A 17657-nucleotide genomic window follows, 5' to 3' on the forward strand; every position below is an offset into this window, starting at 1 on the left:
CCCACACACCTATGGCCACTTGATCCTCGACAAAGAGGCTGAAAACATCCAATGGAAAAAAAGATAGCCTTTTCAACAAATGGTGCTGGTTCAACTGGAGGTCAGCATGCAGAAGAATGCGAATTGATCCATCCTTGTCTCCTTGTACTAAGCTCAAATCCAAATGGATCAAGGACCTCCACATAAAGCCAGACACTCTGAAGCTAATAGAAAAGAAACTGGGGAAGACCCTTGAGGACATCGGTACAGGGAGAAAGTTTCTGAACAGAACACCAATAGCGTATGCTCTAAGAGCAAGAATTGACAAATGGGACCTCATAAGGTTACAGAGTTTCTGTAAGGCAAAGGACACCATCAAGAGGACAGATCGGCAACCAACAAATTGGGAAAAGATCTTCACCAATCCTACATCAGATAGAGGGCTAATATCCAATATATATAAAGAACTCAAGAAGTTAGACTCCAGAAAACCGAACAACCCTATTAAAAAATGGGGTACAGAGTTAAACAAAGAATTCTCACCTGAAGAACTTCGGATGGCGGAGAAGCATCTTAAAAAATGCTCCACTTCATTAGTCATTAGGGAAATGCAAATCAAAACAACCCTAAGATTTCATCTTACACCAGTCAGAATGGCTAAGATTAAAAATTCAGGAGACAGCAGGTGTTGGAGAGGGTGCGGAGAAAGAGGAACACTCCTCCACTGCTGGTGGGGTTGCAAATTGGTACAACCACTCTGGAAAGCAGTCTGGCGGTTCCTCCGAAAACTGGGCACCTCACTTCCAGAAGATCCTGCTATACCACTCCTGGGCATATACCCAGAGGATTCCCCACCATGTAATAAGGATACATGCTCTACTATGTTCATAGCAGCCCTATTTATAATTGCCAGATGCTGGAAAGAACCCAGGTATCCCTCAACAGAAGAGTGGATACAAAAAATGTGGTATATCTACACAATGGAGTACTATTCAGCCATTAGAAACAATGAATTCATGAAATTCTTAGGCAAATGGATGGAGCTAGAGAACATCATACTAAGTGAGGTAACCCAGACTCAAAAGGTGAATCATGGTATGCACTCACTAATAAGTGGTTATTAACCTAGAAAACTGGAATACCCAAAACATAATCCACACATCAAATGAGATACAAGAAGAAAGCAGGAGTGGTCCCTGGTTCTGGAAAGACTCAGTGAAACAGTATTTGGCAAAACCAGAACGGGGAACTGGGAAGGGGTGGGAGGGAGGACAAGGGAAGAGAAGGGGGCTTACGGGACTTTCGGGGAGTGGGGGGGGGCTAGAAAAGGGGAAATCATTTGAAATGTAAATAATTTATATCAAATAAAAAAAAAAAGAAAATGGAAAAAAAAAAAAAAAAAAAAAAAAAAAAAAAAAAAACAAACTCGTTTTCACACTTCATTTGCTGTGAACTTGGTGCCCAAAGCAAATAATATGATTCACATACATATGAATTAAAAAGGCATTTTCTAAATACATAAGTGAATAGAATGGAAAGTAAGATGATTCTGTATACTCATGGATTCATGAGAGATGTATTTGGTAAACTACTCTAAATAGCATACAATAAGAAATTACTTGATGGAATTAGAATTTATGAAATCTGAGTGCTATTAAGAAAGTCAGGGCTTCCCAGTCTGTCTGGGCTGGGGCCCTGAGCAGACCTTGGCCACACAATGCACAGTCAGTTCACAACACACAGAAGAAGCTCCATTGCCAGGCATTCTAATTTTCCCGGGATCACAGACTCACAGAAGCTTAGACACACCGGGATCTCAGGGTCCCAGAGGCAGCTTGACTCTCAGGAGCTCAGACACACCCAGGATCTCAGGATCACAAAATTCCAGAATCCCAGGATCACAGCAACAGCATGACTCTGAGGAATTCCTAACCTAAAGAAAGATGTAACCGGGATCACAGGAAGGACAGGCTCCAGTTAGATATAGTGAGGAAAGATAGCACTAGAGATAAGCAGACGGCAGAAGGCAAATGTAAGAACATAAACAACAGAAACCAAGGTTCTGGCATCATTAGAACCCACTACTTCCACATTGCAAGTCCCGGATACACCATTACACAGAAAAAGCAAAATCCAGGCCTAAATTCACTACTCATGATAATGATAGAGAACTTTAAGAAGGATATAAATAACTCCCTTAAAGAAATACAGGAAAACACAGGTAAACAGCTAGAAGCCCTTAAAGAGGAAACACAAAAATTCCTTAAAGAATTTCAGGAAAACACAAACAAACAAGTGAAGGAGATGAACAAAACCATCCAGGATCTAAAAATGGAACTAGAAACAATAAACAACAAAGGAGGACAATACTGGAGATGGAAAATCTAGGAAAGAGATCAGGAGTCACAGATACAAGCATCACCAACAGAATACATGAGACAGAAGAGAGAATCTCAGGGGCTGAAGATACAATAGAAAACATTGACCTAACCATCAAAGAAAACACAAAAAGCAAAAAGCTCCTAACCCAAATCATCCAGAAAATCCAGGACACCATGAGAAGAACAAACCTAAGATAATAGGTATAGAAGAGAGTGAAGATTCCCAACTTAAAGGGCCAGTAAATATCTTCAACAAAATTACAGAAGAAAACTTCCCTAACCTAAAGAAAGAGATGCCCATGAATAAAACCAAAGCCTACAGAACATGAACATACAAGAAGCCTATAGAACTACAAAAAGACTGGATCAGAACAGAAATTCCTCCCATCACATAATAATCAAAACACCAAATGCACTAAACAAAGAAAGAATATTAAAAGCAGTAAGAGAAAAAGGTCAAGTAACATATAAAGGCAGGCCTATCAGAATTATACTAGACTTCTCACCAGAGACTATGAAAGCTAGAAGATCCTGGGCTGATGTCATACAGACCCTAAGAGAGCACAAATGCCAGCCCAGGCTACTAAAACCAGCAAAATTCTCAATTACCATAGATGGAGAAACCAAGATATTCCATGTCCAAACCAAATTTACACAATATCTTTCCACAAATCCAGTCCTACAAAAGATAATAGATGGAAAACACCAACACAAGCAGGGAAACTATACCCTAGAAAAAACAAGAAAGTAATCTTTCAACAAACCCACAAAAATACAATTCTACCTCTAACAACAAAAATAACAGGAAATAACAGTTTTCCTTAATATCTCTTAATATGAAAATTAATATTACCAACATATCTTTATTGATTGAAATTCAAAAATATGAGTAATTAGAAATTTGTTGGTTGCCACCCAGTGGTCTCTATAATTTGGTAGTTGGAGAGATATGTCCAATATTATACAATCCATATTTACTTTCCATTTGTTTGTATCTGACAATGTCTTGCTGTGTTCCATATAATGGTCTTGAAATCATGCTTCTCCTATTTCAGCCTATTTATTAGTAGGATTGTTTATTTATGTTTTACTTTATACTCTGGTTTTCAGAACAAATTACATATTTCAAAATTACTTATACAGCCAAAAGAAGCATAGACAATTAATTTGGGAGGTGGCTTGTAAGAGAACAACAAAGAGTGAGACTAAGTATTTTGTTGATATTTATAATTATTGTATCAATTTTGAAAATGACCTTATAAGTTACTCTTTTTCTGAGATGAATGCTTTTCAAATTTGTTATGGCTAATGAACCAGAATCTTACCTTTAACTAATGTCTGTGCCACCCTACAATCAGAACCATTGTTCATTGAAACAGTTGATGAATGACTTCATGGATAGACCATCTTAATACATACACCATTTCTTTTTTAATTAGGTCTATGCTTTATTTACACTTCAAATGTTGTCCCCTTACCTGGTTCTCCCTTCCCCAAAAATCCAGGAAGCCATCTCCCCTTCCCCAATATCCTACCCCCTGCTTCCCTGTCCTGGTATTCCTCTACACTATGGCATCAAGTCTTTCCAGGACTAAGGGCCTCTTGAAAGTAATCTGTTCCCTGTGGGCTGAGAATGATGGCAATCACTCAAGTTAAATATCTTTGACCATGGCAGGAAATTTGTATCCAAATAATTGTGCCTACAATTCACTACTTACTACTGCACTGCATAGTAAGGTAAAATCCTTTGGGGATGTGAAGCACATTGAAGTACAGCCTTATTACAATGAACTCCAATGTTCATTACAATGAATTACAATTTCTAAAAATTGTTCTTAATTTGGGTTTGTACCACAGTAAGAGCCAGGAATGTAAGCTCTACTAAAAACAAAACAAAACAAAACAAACAAAAAGACTTCATTTTTTATGTTCATTTAATAACATGTCCATCATTTTTATGATTGGTATAAAAATATAAATTGTGTTAAATATAATAAAAAATTTAAATTAAATTTAAATTTTTAAATGTCAGGTATATATGTTATTACTGAATATCACTCTGGACCTGAAACTTTTGATCCAAAATTATGAGAGAGGAAAGGAACATGAAGCAGAAACCAGGAGGACTGTGTCTGCCTGTGTTTCCAACTTAAGCAATACCTGTGATTTTTAAACTATTATGATACAATTGCAACTGACTTGGGACATGTGGGAACTAAAGATAGACTGAAGACCAGGAGATGAACTTTGAAAATATTAATGGTCCCATAAATTTGTAGAGCACCAGCATGCTACTAGAGATGCATATTAAGTTTTTTGCTTCTGACACTACATTAACCAATAAAACAAGAGTATTTGACCATCCAAATGAAAACCATCTTTTGGAGTGATATGGGAAGACAAAAGAAAGAAAAGAAGAGGAAAGTAGAAGAAAAGGCAAAGGGTATTGAATGTCTTTGAGTAGTCTACATAATCAGCAGAAAAAACTCACAATGTTTTCTTGGCACCTTCCTGCGCTTCCAAACATAGATCACACAATTTCTACAAAGCAAATGTATATGTAAGACTTTGATGTACACTCAAAACTTCTAACCTCCTTCCTTAGCAGGAAAAATTCAAAAGGGAGAGAATGTGCAAGGTAGATACATGGGGAGAAATGATCCAGTTAAATATTCTTGTATAAATTCTCTGTAAAATGTAGCAAAAAGCCTCTTCTTATCATAAACAGTTCTATTCAAAAATAGAGACAGAGTCTGGAGAGATGGCTCATCTTTTAAGGGTATGTACTATCATTTCAGAAGACCCAAGATTGGTTCCCAGCATCTAAGACAGATGGTTCAAATCAACCTGTAACTCTATCTTCAGTATATCCAGTGCCCCCTCCAAATTTGCAGAGAGACCTGCACTTACATATGCAAAGACACATATATACAAAAATAATCTTAAAATAGAAATATTTTTTCTATTTAAGGAGAGAGGTGTTTTCTATTCTGAATTTCTTAAAGTAAACATTCATATTCCTTAAGTCTAAGATTTTACTTCATGTAGGTATTATTCCTTAGGCATTGAGTTTTATTATATTTTGAAATAAGTGCAAATTTGTACTTGCTTTCATAAGATAATATCCTTTCTTAGTAAGTATAAGACAAAAAAAGCATATATATATATATGCTTTTATTTATTATATATTTATATAATTATATACATAATATTGCATATTATATATTAATTATATATTTAGTATAATATATTGAATATATAATATATTATATTTTTATTTATTATATATATAATAAGGATCAAAATACACAAAAAATATTTTTCTCATAAATTGGTTAACCATAGACTTCTATGCTCATTTAAGGCTGTTCAAAGTTCAAGTGTTTAAGAATTTGCCTATAACCCATTAGCTTGCTGAATACTCTCATCATTGCCATTTTCATTTCTTGATTCCTCAATGTATAGATCACTGGGTTCAGAAAGGGTGTGATGATTGCATCAAATATGGCCAGAAACTTATCCAGGTGTGTATAAGAAGAAGGCCATGTATAGAAAAACATCACAGGACCAAAGAATAAAACCACGACAGTAACATGAGCCGAAAGTGTAGACAGAGCCTTGGAGGAACCACTTGAGGAGTGTTTCTGAACAGTAAAAATGATGACAATATAGGAAATGATCAGTATGAAGAAGGAGCCCACAGACATGAACCCACTATTGATTGAGACCAGTAATTCTAGTCTGTATGTATCTGAGCAAGCAAGTTTGATGAACCGGGGAAAGTCACAGTAGAAGCTGTCCAACACATTTGGTCCACAGAATGGTAAATTTACTACAAACGCCAGTTGAACCAGAGAATGCATAAGGCCAACTACCCAGGAGGCCACTGAAAACAAGATGCACATCCTTGGGTTCATAATGGTCAGGTAATGGAGAGGCTTACATATGGCCACATATCTGTCAAAGGCCATGGCTATGAGAAGCACCATCTCCACACCACCAATGACATGGATGAAGAAGATTTGAGTGACACAGCCTCTAAAAGAGATGACTTTATGCTTTTTGAATAGGTCACAAATCATCTTGGGAGAAGTAACAGAAGAAATACCCAAGTCAATAAAAGAGAGGTTAGCCAACAGAAAGTACATTGGAGAGTGTAAGTGAGGGTCTGAAGCCACAGTGAACACAATTAGTGAGTTTCCCATCATGCTTGCCACATAAAATATGGAGGAGAACACAAAAAGAAATAGTTGGATGTCCCAAGAGTTGGTGAGTCCCAGGAACACAAACTCTGACACCACAGACTGATTCATGCCTTCCATTGGCTTTGTGGCCAGTACTACCTGAAGGAGGAAATGAAAGAAATTATACATTTCACTTGTGTTAGTAGAATAGGAGATTGAAAAGCCTATTTTTACTTCAACATAAGCAATCATATGATGGTTATAGATTAAAACAATACTGAACTAGAACACAACGTGAAAAGATATTTGTAAACATAAAATAAAAAGATAACAAGGTTGAGTTTCTCTAAAGAGACTCTATTAGGGACCAGAAACATGGTTCAGCTATTAAGAGTTTTCACTGTCTTCCACTGGACCCAGGTTTGGTTGCCAGCATGTATTTTGAGCAGCTTACAGCTACCTGTAATTCCAGGTTCAGAGGATCTGAAACTTTTGTCTGGCTTCCTCAGGCACCTGTCCACACTTGACATATACATATAAATAGGCAAAAAAATCTTTAGAAATAAATCTTTTTAAAGACAGTATCATTATAAACTATTGGTGAGAATATCAACACATTCATTACAAAATAATGGAGTATTTCCAAATGTTTAAGTACAGACTGGATTTATAACACAATGAATCTCTATTTTTCTACCTTATATAAAACCATGAGCTTAATCAAAACAAACAAAACAAAAAGAGAAGTACAGAGTGCAAGAAGGAATAGAGGAGAGGAGACAAGATGAAAGGAGAGGAGAGGAGACAAAAGAAGAGGGGAAGGGAGGAGAAAAGGACAAGGGGGAGATGGGGGAGAGGAGAGTAGAGGGAGAAGAAAAGGGATATCAGGGGAGAAGGGGGAAAGAATGGGAGAGGAAAGAAGAGAGGAGAGGAGAGGAGATCAGGAAGAGGAGGGGAAAAGGAAGAAGAAGAGGAAGAAGGGAGGGGATATGGGCAAGAGGAGTAGAGGGAGGAAAGGAAGAAGAAGGGATAGTAGGGCAAAGGAGGGAAAAGAAGGGGAGAGGAGAAAAGAGAGAAGAGATTCAGAAGATTAAAGAACTATTATTTGATAGAGAAATTCCTACCTACAGGGTATATATTCAGAAGAAATGGCATTATCAAGTAAAAATTATCTTGTTGTCTTATTATTGTAGCATTATCCAAAAAAATTACATGTGAGTAATCTGCCTTCTTTGATAGATACATGTAGAGCATAGTCACACACCATCATTTTCACCCTTAAAAGAAAAAGATCTAAATTTTGTAATTACATAAACAAACCTGAAAGTTACCATGGTAAGTAAAAATCAAGTCATGGAAACTGTTATGGAAAGATCGCAAAGGAAATGGAACCTAAAGAAGCCAGGAAGAGAAGTTAGAAATATGGTTAGATCTAGTAGTGATATATGCCCCAAGAACAGACACAACAGAGTTTATACCATGCACATATGAACTCACATAGATTATCATAGCATGCACAAATTCAAGCCAGACAAATTCCTAACACTGAGAAGAAGAAATAGGCACAAGGTACTGCACATAATCAAGAAGCTGTTTTAAATTCATACTTGCTGGGAGAGGCTTAGTTTTGTCCAGTGGAGTAACACTGGTGAGATTAGCAGTACTGCAAGGTAAGCTCCCTGCTCAGAAGTCAGCATAAAATGCACTCATATTTTTGTGTGCTTTGATTGGTTGGTTGGTTGGTTGGTTGGTTGGTTGGTTGGTTGGTTGGTTGGTTAGTTGGTTGGTTGGTTGATTGTTGGTTTGATTTTCTTTGTTGCATTCTAGTATTTTTGTCTTTTGACTTTGTTTAATTTTCAGATTTTTATTTAGAGAAAGAGAGAGAGAACACTAAGTTGGGTAAGTAGTATATTGAGAAGGGTCTGGGAATAATGGTTAGGAGTAAGGTGTATGATCAAAATATACCATATGGAAAATATTAAGTAAAGAAATACCAAAAACGCTATACTCATAGAAGAACATATGATGATGCATCACATGCCCCTTTTCTTGGAATGTATTTGTCAAAGGAGAAAAATAGTGAATTAAACAAGATGGGGTGTTCCTGGAGATTTTGAGCAGCATGGTGGCTATGGTAAAAATTGGCACTATGTCATAAATGTGAATATTGAAGTCGATTTTCAATGCTCTTATCCTGAACATTAGTTTCCTTTAGTCAAACAATAATGTTCACATGTTTTTAAACAGCTCGTTAACACCATGATTATGTCCATAAAGTGCTTTTATTCTCATACTTTCAGATTGTGATCAAACATAGAAGATAATAGGAGTCATGGTGTAATGTTATGTTCCATAGATATTTCTAAATAGCTTTCACAGTTCTTAGTTCAATAAAAAGATATTTCTTATGTGATAGATCAGCCAACATGAAAAGTACATGAACTTAAGTTCTTTCAGTTTTCTTTAAAGATTGATATATAATCTGGTTCTATTAAAAACAAAAAAGTTTGACTTCTTCCTTTCCAATTTGTATCCCTTTGACTTCCTTATGTTGTCTAATTGCTCTAGCTATGACTTCAAGAAGGGGGCTTACGGGACTTTCAGGGAATGGGGGGGGGGCTAGAAAAGGGGAAATCATTTGAAATGTAAATAAATTATATCGAATAAAAAATTAAAAAAAAAGAACTACATTGAAAAGATATGGAGAGAGGGGGCAGCCATGTCTAGTCCCTGATTTTAGTGGGATTGCTTCAAGTTTCTCTCCATTTAGTTTGATGTTGGCTACTGGTTTGCTGTATATTGCTTTTACTATGTTTAGATATGGGCCTTGAATTCCTGTCCTTTCCAAGACTTTTAGCATGAAAGGATTTGCAGATGATATGATCGTATACTTAAGTGACCCCACTCTACTAGAGAACTCCTACAGCTGATAAACAACTTCAGTAAAGTGGCTGGCTACAAACTCAACGCAAGCAAATCAGTAGCCTTTATATATTCAAAGGATAAGCAGACTGAGAAAGAAATTAGGGAAATGACCCCATTCACAATAGCTACAAACAGCATAAAGTATCTTGGGGTGACTCTAACCAAACAAGTGAAAGACCTATATGACAAGAACTTCAGATCTCTGAAGAAGGAAATCTAAGAAGATCTCAGAAAATGGAAAAATCTTCCATGCTCCTGGATTGGCAGGATTAATATAGTTAAAATGGCCATCTTGCCAAAGGCAATCTACAGATTCAATGCTATTCCCATAAAAATCCCAACCCAGTTCTTCATAGAGCTAGAAAGAGCAATTCTCAAATTCGTCTGGAATAACAAAAAACCCAGGATAGCTAAAACTATTCTCAACAATAAAAGAACTTCAGGGGGATTCAGTATCCCAGACTTTAAACTACTACAGAGCAATAGTGATAAAAACTGCATGGTATTGGTACAATATCAGGCAAGCGGATCAATGGAATAGGATTGAAGTCCCAGAAATGAACCAACACACCTATGGTCACTTGGTCTTCGACAAAGGAGCTGAAAGCATCCAGGGGAAAAAACATAGTCTTTTCAACAAATGGTGCTGGTTCAATTGGAGGTCAGCATGCAGAAGAATGCGCATCGATCCATTCTTATCTCCTTGTACCAAGCTCAACTCCAAATGGATCAAGGACCTCCACATAAAACCTGACATACTGAAACTAATCGAAAAGAAACTGGGGAAGACCCTGGAGGACATGGGCACAGGGGGAAAGTTCCTGAATAGAACACCAATAGTTTATGCTCTAAGATCAAGAATTGACAAATAGGATCTCATAAAACTACAAAGTTTCTGTAAGGCAAAGAACACTGTCAAAAGGACAAAACGTCAACCAACAGACTGGGAAAGGATATTCACCAACCCTAAATCCGACAGAGGGCTAATATCTAATATATACAAAGAACTCAAGAAAGTAGAACCCAGAGAACCAAATAACCCCATTAAAAAGTGGGGTACGGAGCTAAACAAAGAATTTTCACATGAAGAACTTCGGAGGGTTGAGAAACACCTTAAGAAATGTTCAACATCATTAAACATTAGGGAAATGAAAATCAAAACAACCCTGAGATTTCACCTCACACCAGTCAGAATGGCTAAGGAGACAGCAGGTGTTGGCAAGGATGTGGAGAAAGAGGAACACTCCTCCACTGCTGGTGGGATTGCAAGATGGTGCAACCACTTTGGAAATAAGTCTGGCGGTTCCTCAGAAAACTGGATATGACACTTCCTGAGGACCCTTTTATACCACTCCTGGGCATATATCCAGAGGATTCTTCAGCATGCAATACGGACACATGCTCCACTATGTTCATAGCAGCCCTATTTATAGTAGCCAGAAGTTGGAAAGAACCTAGGTGTCCTTCAACGGAGGAATGGATACAAAAAATTTGGTATATTTACACAATGGAGTACTATTCAGCCATTAGAAACAATGAATTCATGAAATTCTTAGACAAATGGATAGAGCTGGAGAACATCATAGTAAGTGAGGTAACCCAGTCTCAAAAAGATCAATCATGGTATGCACTCACTGATAAGTGGATATTAGCCTAGAAACTTTAAATACCCAGGACATAATCCACAAATTAAATGATGTCCAAAAAGAATGGAGGAGTGGCCCCTGGTTCTGGAAAGACTCAGTGCAAGAGTATAGGGGAATTCCAGAACAGGGAAGTGGGAAGGGGTGGATGGAAAAACAGGGGGACGGAAGAGCGCTTATGGGACTTGTGGGGAGTGTGGACCCAGAAAAGGGGAAATCATTTGAAATGTAAATAAAAAATATATCAATAAAAAAAGAAAAAAAGAGTTATCTGAAATAATTAGGTTACACTAGAATACTGTAAGATGACATTTGAACCTTAAATTCCATGTGCTTAACTTGAATAAAGTAAAATACTAAATTATTCTAAGAATGTACTTCGAATTTAAAATCATATAAAGTTACGTGTCAATAATTCATTATGTAGTCAAATATATTTTTAAATAGATAAAATATATTCTAATTTTTTTTACCTGACTGATAGTCAATCCAAACATTTGAAAAATAAAACTATATTAAGTTTAAAAAAAACAACAAAAAAGTTTATGTTTTTCAATACTGTATTCATGCTGAAATTGGAGAGCTTATTCTAACATATAAGCACTTAGTTCTTATCTCAAAAAAAGTTTAACTTCACGGTTTATCAAATGTTAACCATAACTATAACATTTTCCTTTATATGATTTATATCATCATTATGTTTTATTAATGCTTTAGTTAAGTTAACTAGATTCAAAATTCATGCTCCAAATATAGGTGTATCCATATATGTTTCCTTTCTCTAAGACAATGAAAAGAAGGCCCATAGATAAAGATAAGTCTATGAAATGTCAGATACTGGTGTGCAATGTGTTAAGTACAAAAATTGTAGGTATTGAGAAATGTCTAGCAATCTGAAATTACAAGAAAACTCAAATATCAAAATTTACATTTTCAGGCTATCAGTACATTAAGCCTGGGGATAAATATAATTATTGTCATAGAATGTATTCCATATGATTTAGATGCTTAAATCACTCAAATACAGAATCACATGACAGCATTTTGTCCATATGTCTATGAAAAGATGTATCATATTATATTGTAGTTTTAGTTTTATTTAAAGAAGATACAACACAGAAGACAAAATCTAGGCTTTGGATTCATGATTAAGCTCAAAGTTCATCCAGGAACTGTCTCCTATCAGAAAGGAACTGAAAGCCCTGACCATATGTTTTAATTCTCTAATAAACAAATTAAAATGTTTGTTTCAATTAACTTGAAAAAATGAAACAAATATCACAACCATGTGTTCAACAAAGATTGGTCAGCATAAGCATGGGATGGCCATAGACATAATTATGATCTCAATAGATAGGTGCTCCATTTGTGGATGTTCAAAAAATGCTAATAATATCAATGCTTTTCTTCCTTTCTCTTGCTCATAATAGTGACAAGCTCATGAGATAAATTTCTCAAAAACATTAATAAATATGAATAGACAGAGGACATCACACTGCCATGTCTAAAATGTTTCTATCTGCCAGTCAGTAACACATTACATTAGTCACATCATTTTAGTGACCAAATAATGAAAATACAAATGTAAACAGCATAGCTGCTCTCATAGAACTCATATCTATGTTTAGTTTTCAATACAAATTTAATTCATTGATTAATTTCTCAATAAGACAATAGCCCCTATAGGGTTCAACATTCTTAGCCATCAGGGAAATCAGAACAACACTACAATGAAATTCCACCTTTAACTTGTCAGAAGGGCTAAAATCAAAAACATAAGTGACATGCTGGTGAGGATATGGAGCAAGGGGAACACTCCTCCATTGCTTGTGGGAGTGCAAACTTATACAGCTACTATGCAGATCAATATAGTGGTTCCTTGGAAGATTGGAAATCAATCTACTTCAAGACCCTGCTATAACACTCATGAACATATATCCAAAAACTCCTCCATCTACTAGACACTTGCCCATTCATGTTCATTTTGGCTTTATTCATAATAGCCAAAAACTGGAAACAACCTAGATGTCCCTCAACCAAAAATGGATTTTAAAATTGTGTTACATTTGTACAATGGAGCATTGCTAGCTGTTAAAAGCAATGGCATCATTTACAGGCAAATGGATGGCACTAGAAATGATCATTATGAGTGAGGTAGTGCAGATTCAAAAAGACAAACATGGCATTTATTCACTTATAAGAGGATTTTAATTGTTAAGTAAAGGCTAAACATGCTACAATCCACACACAGAGAGAGGTTAAATAACAAAGAGAGCTCAAGAAGAGATGCATACATCTCCCTGGAAAGGAGAAATAGAAAAAAATTTGAAAACAAAATAGATTTTGCAAGTGAACTGGGTTTTCAGATGGGTATGGGAACAAGGAACAGGAAAGATCAAGCAAGGGTAGAGCGTGAGAGACACTAGAAAGAAAGTGCTGGGAAAAATGACTGGAATTGGGATACGGGCACTTAGGGGTGATGTAGAAACCTAGTACAGTGGAAACTCTGGAATCTACAAGAGTAACCCTAGTGAGGACTTATAGTAATAGAGGGTTTGGTGGTCATCTATGATAATCAGGCAAGACTCCCAGCACTGGGGCTGGGATATCAACCCAGCCACAAAACCTAGACATATGGTTTGTCTTACCTGGAAGAAGTCTGTGGCAATTGTGGCTTAGAATTTTAGAAAGTGACCAATCCATGACTAGTCCAACTTGAGGCCCATTCAGGTTGAAGGAACCCACACCTGACACTACCTGGAAAGCCAGGAGTCAGGGGCAGCACAGCCCTGTGACATGAGATAAAGTCAGACATGATTGGCAAATAAAAAAGTCAATGAAATCATTCCTAACAATATTCTACAGTATTCATAGATCTGTGCATAACCCAATTGTCATCAGAGGAGCATTGTCCAGCAACAAATGGGAGCAGATCCAGGAACCCACAGACAAATAATAAACAGAGCCAGGGAAACCCCACAGAAGAGTTAGAGGAAGAATTGTAGGAGCCAGAGAGATTGAGGACACCACAAGAACAGGGCCCACAGAATTGACTAAGTGAGAATCATAGGGGCTCACAGACAATGAAACAATGAACATGGGCCCTATATGGGTCTGTAGTAAGTCCTCTGCATATACCTCATGGTTATCTGGTGTGGTGTTCTTGTGGAACTCCCAACAATGGGAGTAGGGGCTATCTCTGACTTTTTTCCTGTGCTTAGGAACCTTTTCTTCCTACTGAGTTGGCACTTCCAGGCAAGATATCATGTATAAGAATTAAAGCCCACTCTTTTATTAAACAATGTTCAATGGAGGCCTGCTTTTTTTCCTTAAGGGAAACAGAGGTCTGGGGAGAGGGATATTAGGGAAGGGATTGGGGGGAGTGGATGGGGGAGGCTGAGGACAGAATGTAATGCATAAGAATTACAATTTTTAAAAAAAGAAAGGTAATGGGAAACATTTTTCATTGTTAAAAGGCACATTAAATATATATGGTTGAGTAATATGAAAATATAGTCAAAGGAATTGCATAAACTTATGAAGTGATGAATTAAATGAATTGTAGCATTTGCTTTTAACCTTTCTCCTTAAGCATGATCTAAGCATGCTTTCTCGGGTTCTTTGGTCTTATTTACTTTCTTTTTTTGAATTTTTTATTGGCTATTTAATTTATTTACATTTCAAATGTTATCCCCTTTCCTGGTTTTCCCTCAGAAAACTCCCTATCCCGTCCCCTCTCCCCCTGTTTCTATGAGTGTGCTCCCCTATCTTTAAAGATCTTCTAGTCACCACCTATCTGACCTCCATGCTAGCTTGAGTCAAGCAGTCCCTCTCCCTCTTCCTCTCCCTCTCCCTCTCCCTCTCCCTCTCCCTCTCCCTCTCCCTCTCCCTCTCCCTCTCCCTCTCCCTCTCCCTCTCCTTCTCCCTCTTCCGCTTTCTCTCTCTCCTCTTTCTTGTATCCCATACTGCTGAGATTTACACCTTGTCTTCTCTGGGGTATTTTTTTTCTAAACTCTAATAAAATTATTCTCAATTTTCCAAAAAGTAAAAATAAAATAAACAAGTAAACAGTAAAACCAGAATCTAAAGTGAACTAAAGAACTTGAAATGATGCTATATAATTGGGAAGAAAAATGGCAAAGCTTGCAAAAATCAGGCAAAATATATTTGTGAATTAGGAATTCAGCTCCCTTAGTTGAGTTTGTATGTATTATTGTTTTGCATATTGATTCAAGGCCACTCTTAAACCCAAAGAAATTTAGACCCTCCTAATTTAAGAAAATCTCCATATTTATTTAAGTGGCCCTGTATTCTTTTCAGATATTTATGTGAATATTGCCTCATACCACTTTAAATCCTTCAAGATCAGATCCCTGATAAGATTCAAATGAATATAAAAATTTCATCTATAAGTGGAAGATGAAAACAAGAAAATAAATTAAAGTAGTATGTTTAATTACTATTTTGTTTTGAAATTTAAAAGTGGCATTCTATCAGAATATCTGTTTTTAGACTGGGACTTTGGGTCACATGATAAAGTTGACTTCTCATCTAGTATTTATAACATATTTCTCATAATCTATTTTTTAAAGTGAAGAAAAATACAAATTTTCTCTTTTTATTATATGTATTATTGATATTTTCTTAGTTATCACGTCATAGGATATTAAATCATTTATCCAATCAGTAATCAGTGAACATAGAATGGTTAATTATTAGAAACTTAGAAGAAAATAACATAAAGTTGTTTGATTTCTCAAGGCCTTTACAAGTGGTTCTAGCTCAAAGGCTATCAGATACTTAGCCCTTTCCAATAATTCAATTGATGTTTAATCACTATTCCTCTGTGCTGTTCAATTCCTTGTTCTGATTGCTCTCTGCTTTGCTCTAGGCTTCTGCAAACACTTTAGGATGAGACTCGTGTCCAGAGCAGTTCCAAGCACAGACTCACATCTCACAATAAGCTATGCAAGCATTAAGTTTATTACCACCTATTTATTTACCTGAATGAGAACAAGAGCATCTTGGAAGAGTCAGGTTTCCCTGTGTCCTTTCACATAAAGTACCACATGGAATCTTCCATTAAGGAGAGGAGCTAATTATATACATATCAAGAGGTCACTAACCAAGAGGTACTGTAAAAACATGGTAATTTAGAAGGATCACATGGATACAGAATTCTTGTCTCAGGAGACTTGCTTATTTTGGCCTAGGTGACCAAAGAATTTTACAACTCACAGTATAATAATTAGTAGAAAGATAATAAAAAAAACTGGGGTCATTTTGGTATTATTATCCTACATAGATATACAAGTTACAATTATGGAAGGGCATGGTGGTGTATGCCTTTAATGTCAACAATTCTGAAAACAGAAGCAGGCAGACCTCTGAGACTGAGAATATCTAGGACTACATAGTGAGATGCTGTCTCAAAAATTTTAAATTAATCATTGCAATTATTCTTGAATTATCTCATCTTAATCTTAAATATTATCTCAAACTATCATTACTTAGTTACATCAAACTAATGTGTAATTATAGTGTAATTTAGTAAGTAGAATATAAAGTCCTAGAATACCAGAAAAAGAAAGAAATGAAGAAAGCCTAGATCAATTGGACAATGAAAACATTCTATATTTACACATGGAATAATGGGTTATTATACATATAATAAAGATGAAGTTATAAAATTCAGATAAATTGATGAAACTTGAAATGGCTTATTCTGAATAAGATAACACAGAACCAGAAAAATACAATATGAGACCCCCAACACATATATACCAGAGGACTGCCAGGTCTGGATTCAGTCAGATAACATGCATCTAACCCTCAAGAGACTAGAAGCCCCAGGGGGTGGGGAGGTCTGGTGTAGGAGAGACATACTCTTGGCGGAGGTGTGGGATGTGGAAGAGTAGGAGGGTGGACTGGGATGGGGATAAAGTCTGGACTATAAAATATTTAAGAAATTTTTTGTTGGATATTTTCTTTATTTACATTTCAAATGTTATCCCCTACCTGGTTCCCACTCCAAAATCATCCTATCCCATCCTTCCTCCCCCTGCCCACCAACTTACCCACTCCCACTTACCTGTCCAGGTATTCCCCTATACTGGGGCATCGATCCTTCTCAGGACCAAGGGCCTCTCCTCCTTTTCATGTCCTACAAGGCCATCCTCTCCTACATATGCAGCTGGAATCATGGGTCCCACCATGTGAACTCTTTGGTTGGTAGTTTAGACCCTGGGAACTCTGGGGGCACTAGTTGGTTCATGTTGTTGTTCCTCCTATGGGGCTCCAAGTTCCTTCAGCTCCTTGGGTCTCTTCTATAGGTCCTCCATTGGGGACCTTGCGCTCAGTTCAATGGATAGCTGAGAGCACCCACCTCTGTTTTTGTCAGATACTGGAAGAGCCTCTTAGGAGACAGCTATATCAGGCTCCTGTTAGCAGTCACTTGTTGGCATCCACATTACTTTCTGAGTTTGCTGACAATATATGGGATGGAACCCCAGGTGGGCCAGTCCCTGGATGGTCTTTTCCTTCAG

At 36.7% G+C, this 17657-nt stretch overlaps 1 protein-coding gene across 1 annotated transcript; it reads right to left on the reverse strand.

The window, feature by feature from the left end:
• Positions 1 to 5719: 5719 nt before the first annotated feature.
• Positions 5720 to 6697, reverse strand: LOC127684520 (olfactory receptor 4F15-like). Its single transcript, XM_052181432.1, has one exon. It carries the CDS (start codon positions 6680 to 6682, stop codon positions 5720 to 5722), a length of 963 nt encoding a protein of 320 aa, XP_052037392.1. The 5' UTR covers positions 6683 to 6697.
• Positions 6698 to 17657: the final 10960 nt, after the last annotated feature.

Source organism: Apodemus sylvaticus, chromosome 5 (genome assembly GCF_947179515.1).
Source record: "Apodemus sylvaticus chromosome 5, mApoSyl1.1, whole genome shotgun sequence".
In the NCBI taxonomy this organism is placed as follows: Eukaryota; Metazoa; Chordata; class Mammalia; order Rodentia; family Muridae; genus Apodemus; species Apodemus sylvaticus.

What these genes read in the sequence shown, in the direction of transcription:
- LOC127684520 (XM_052181432.1), bottom strand. Translation starts at nt 6,682, where the DNA reads ATGGAAGGCATGAATCAGTCTGTGGTGTCAGAGTTTGTGTTCCTGGGA.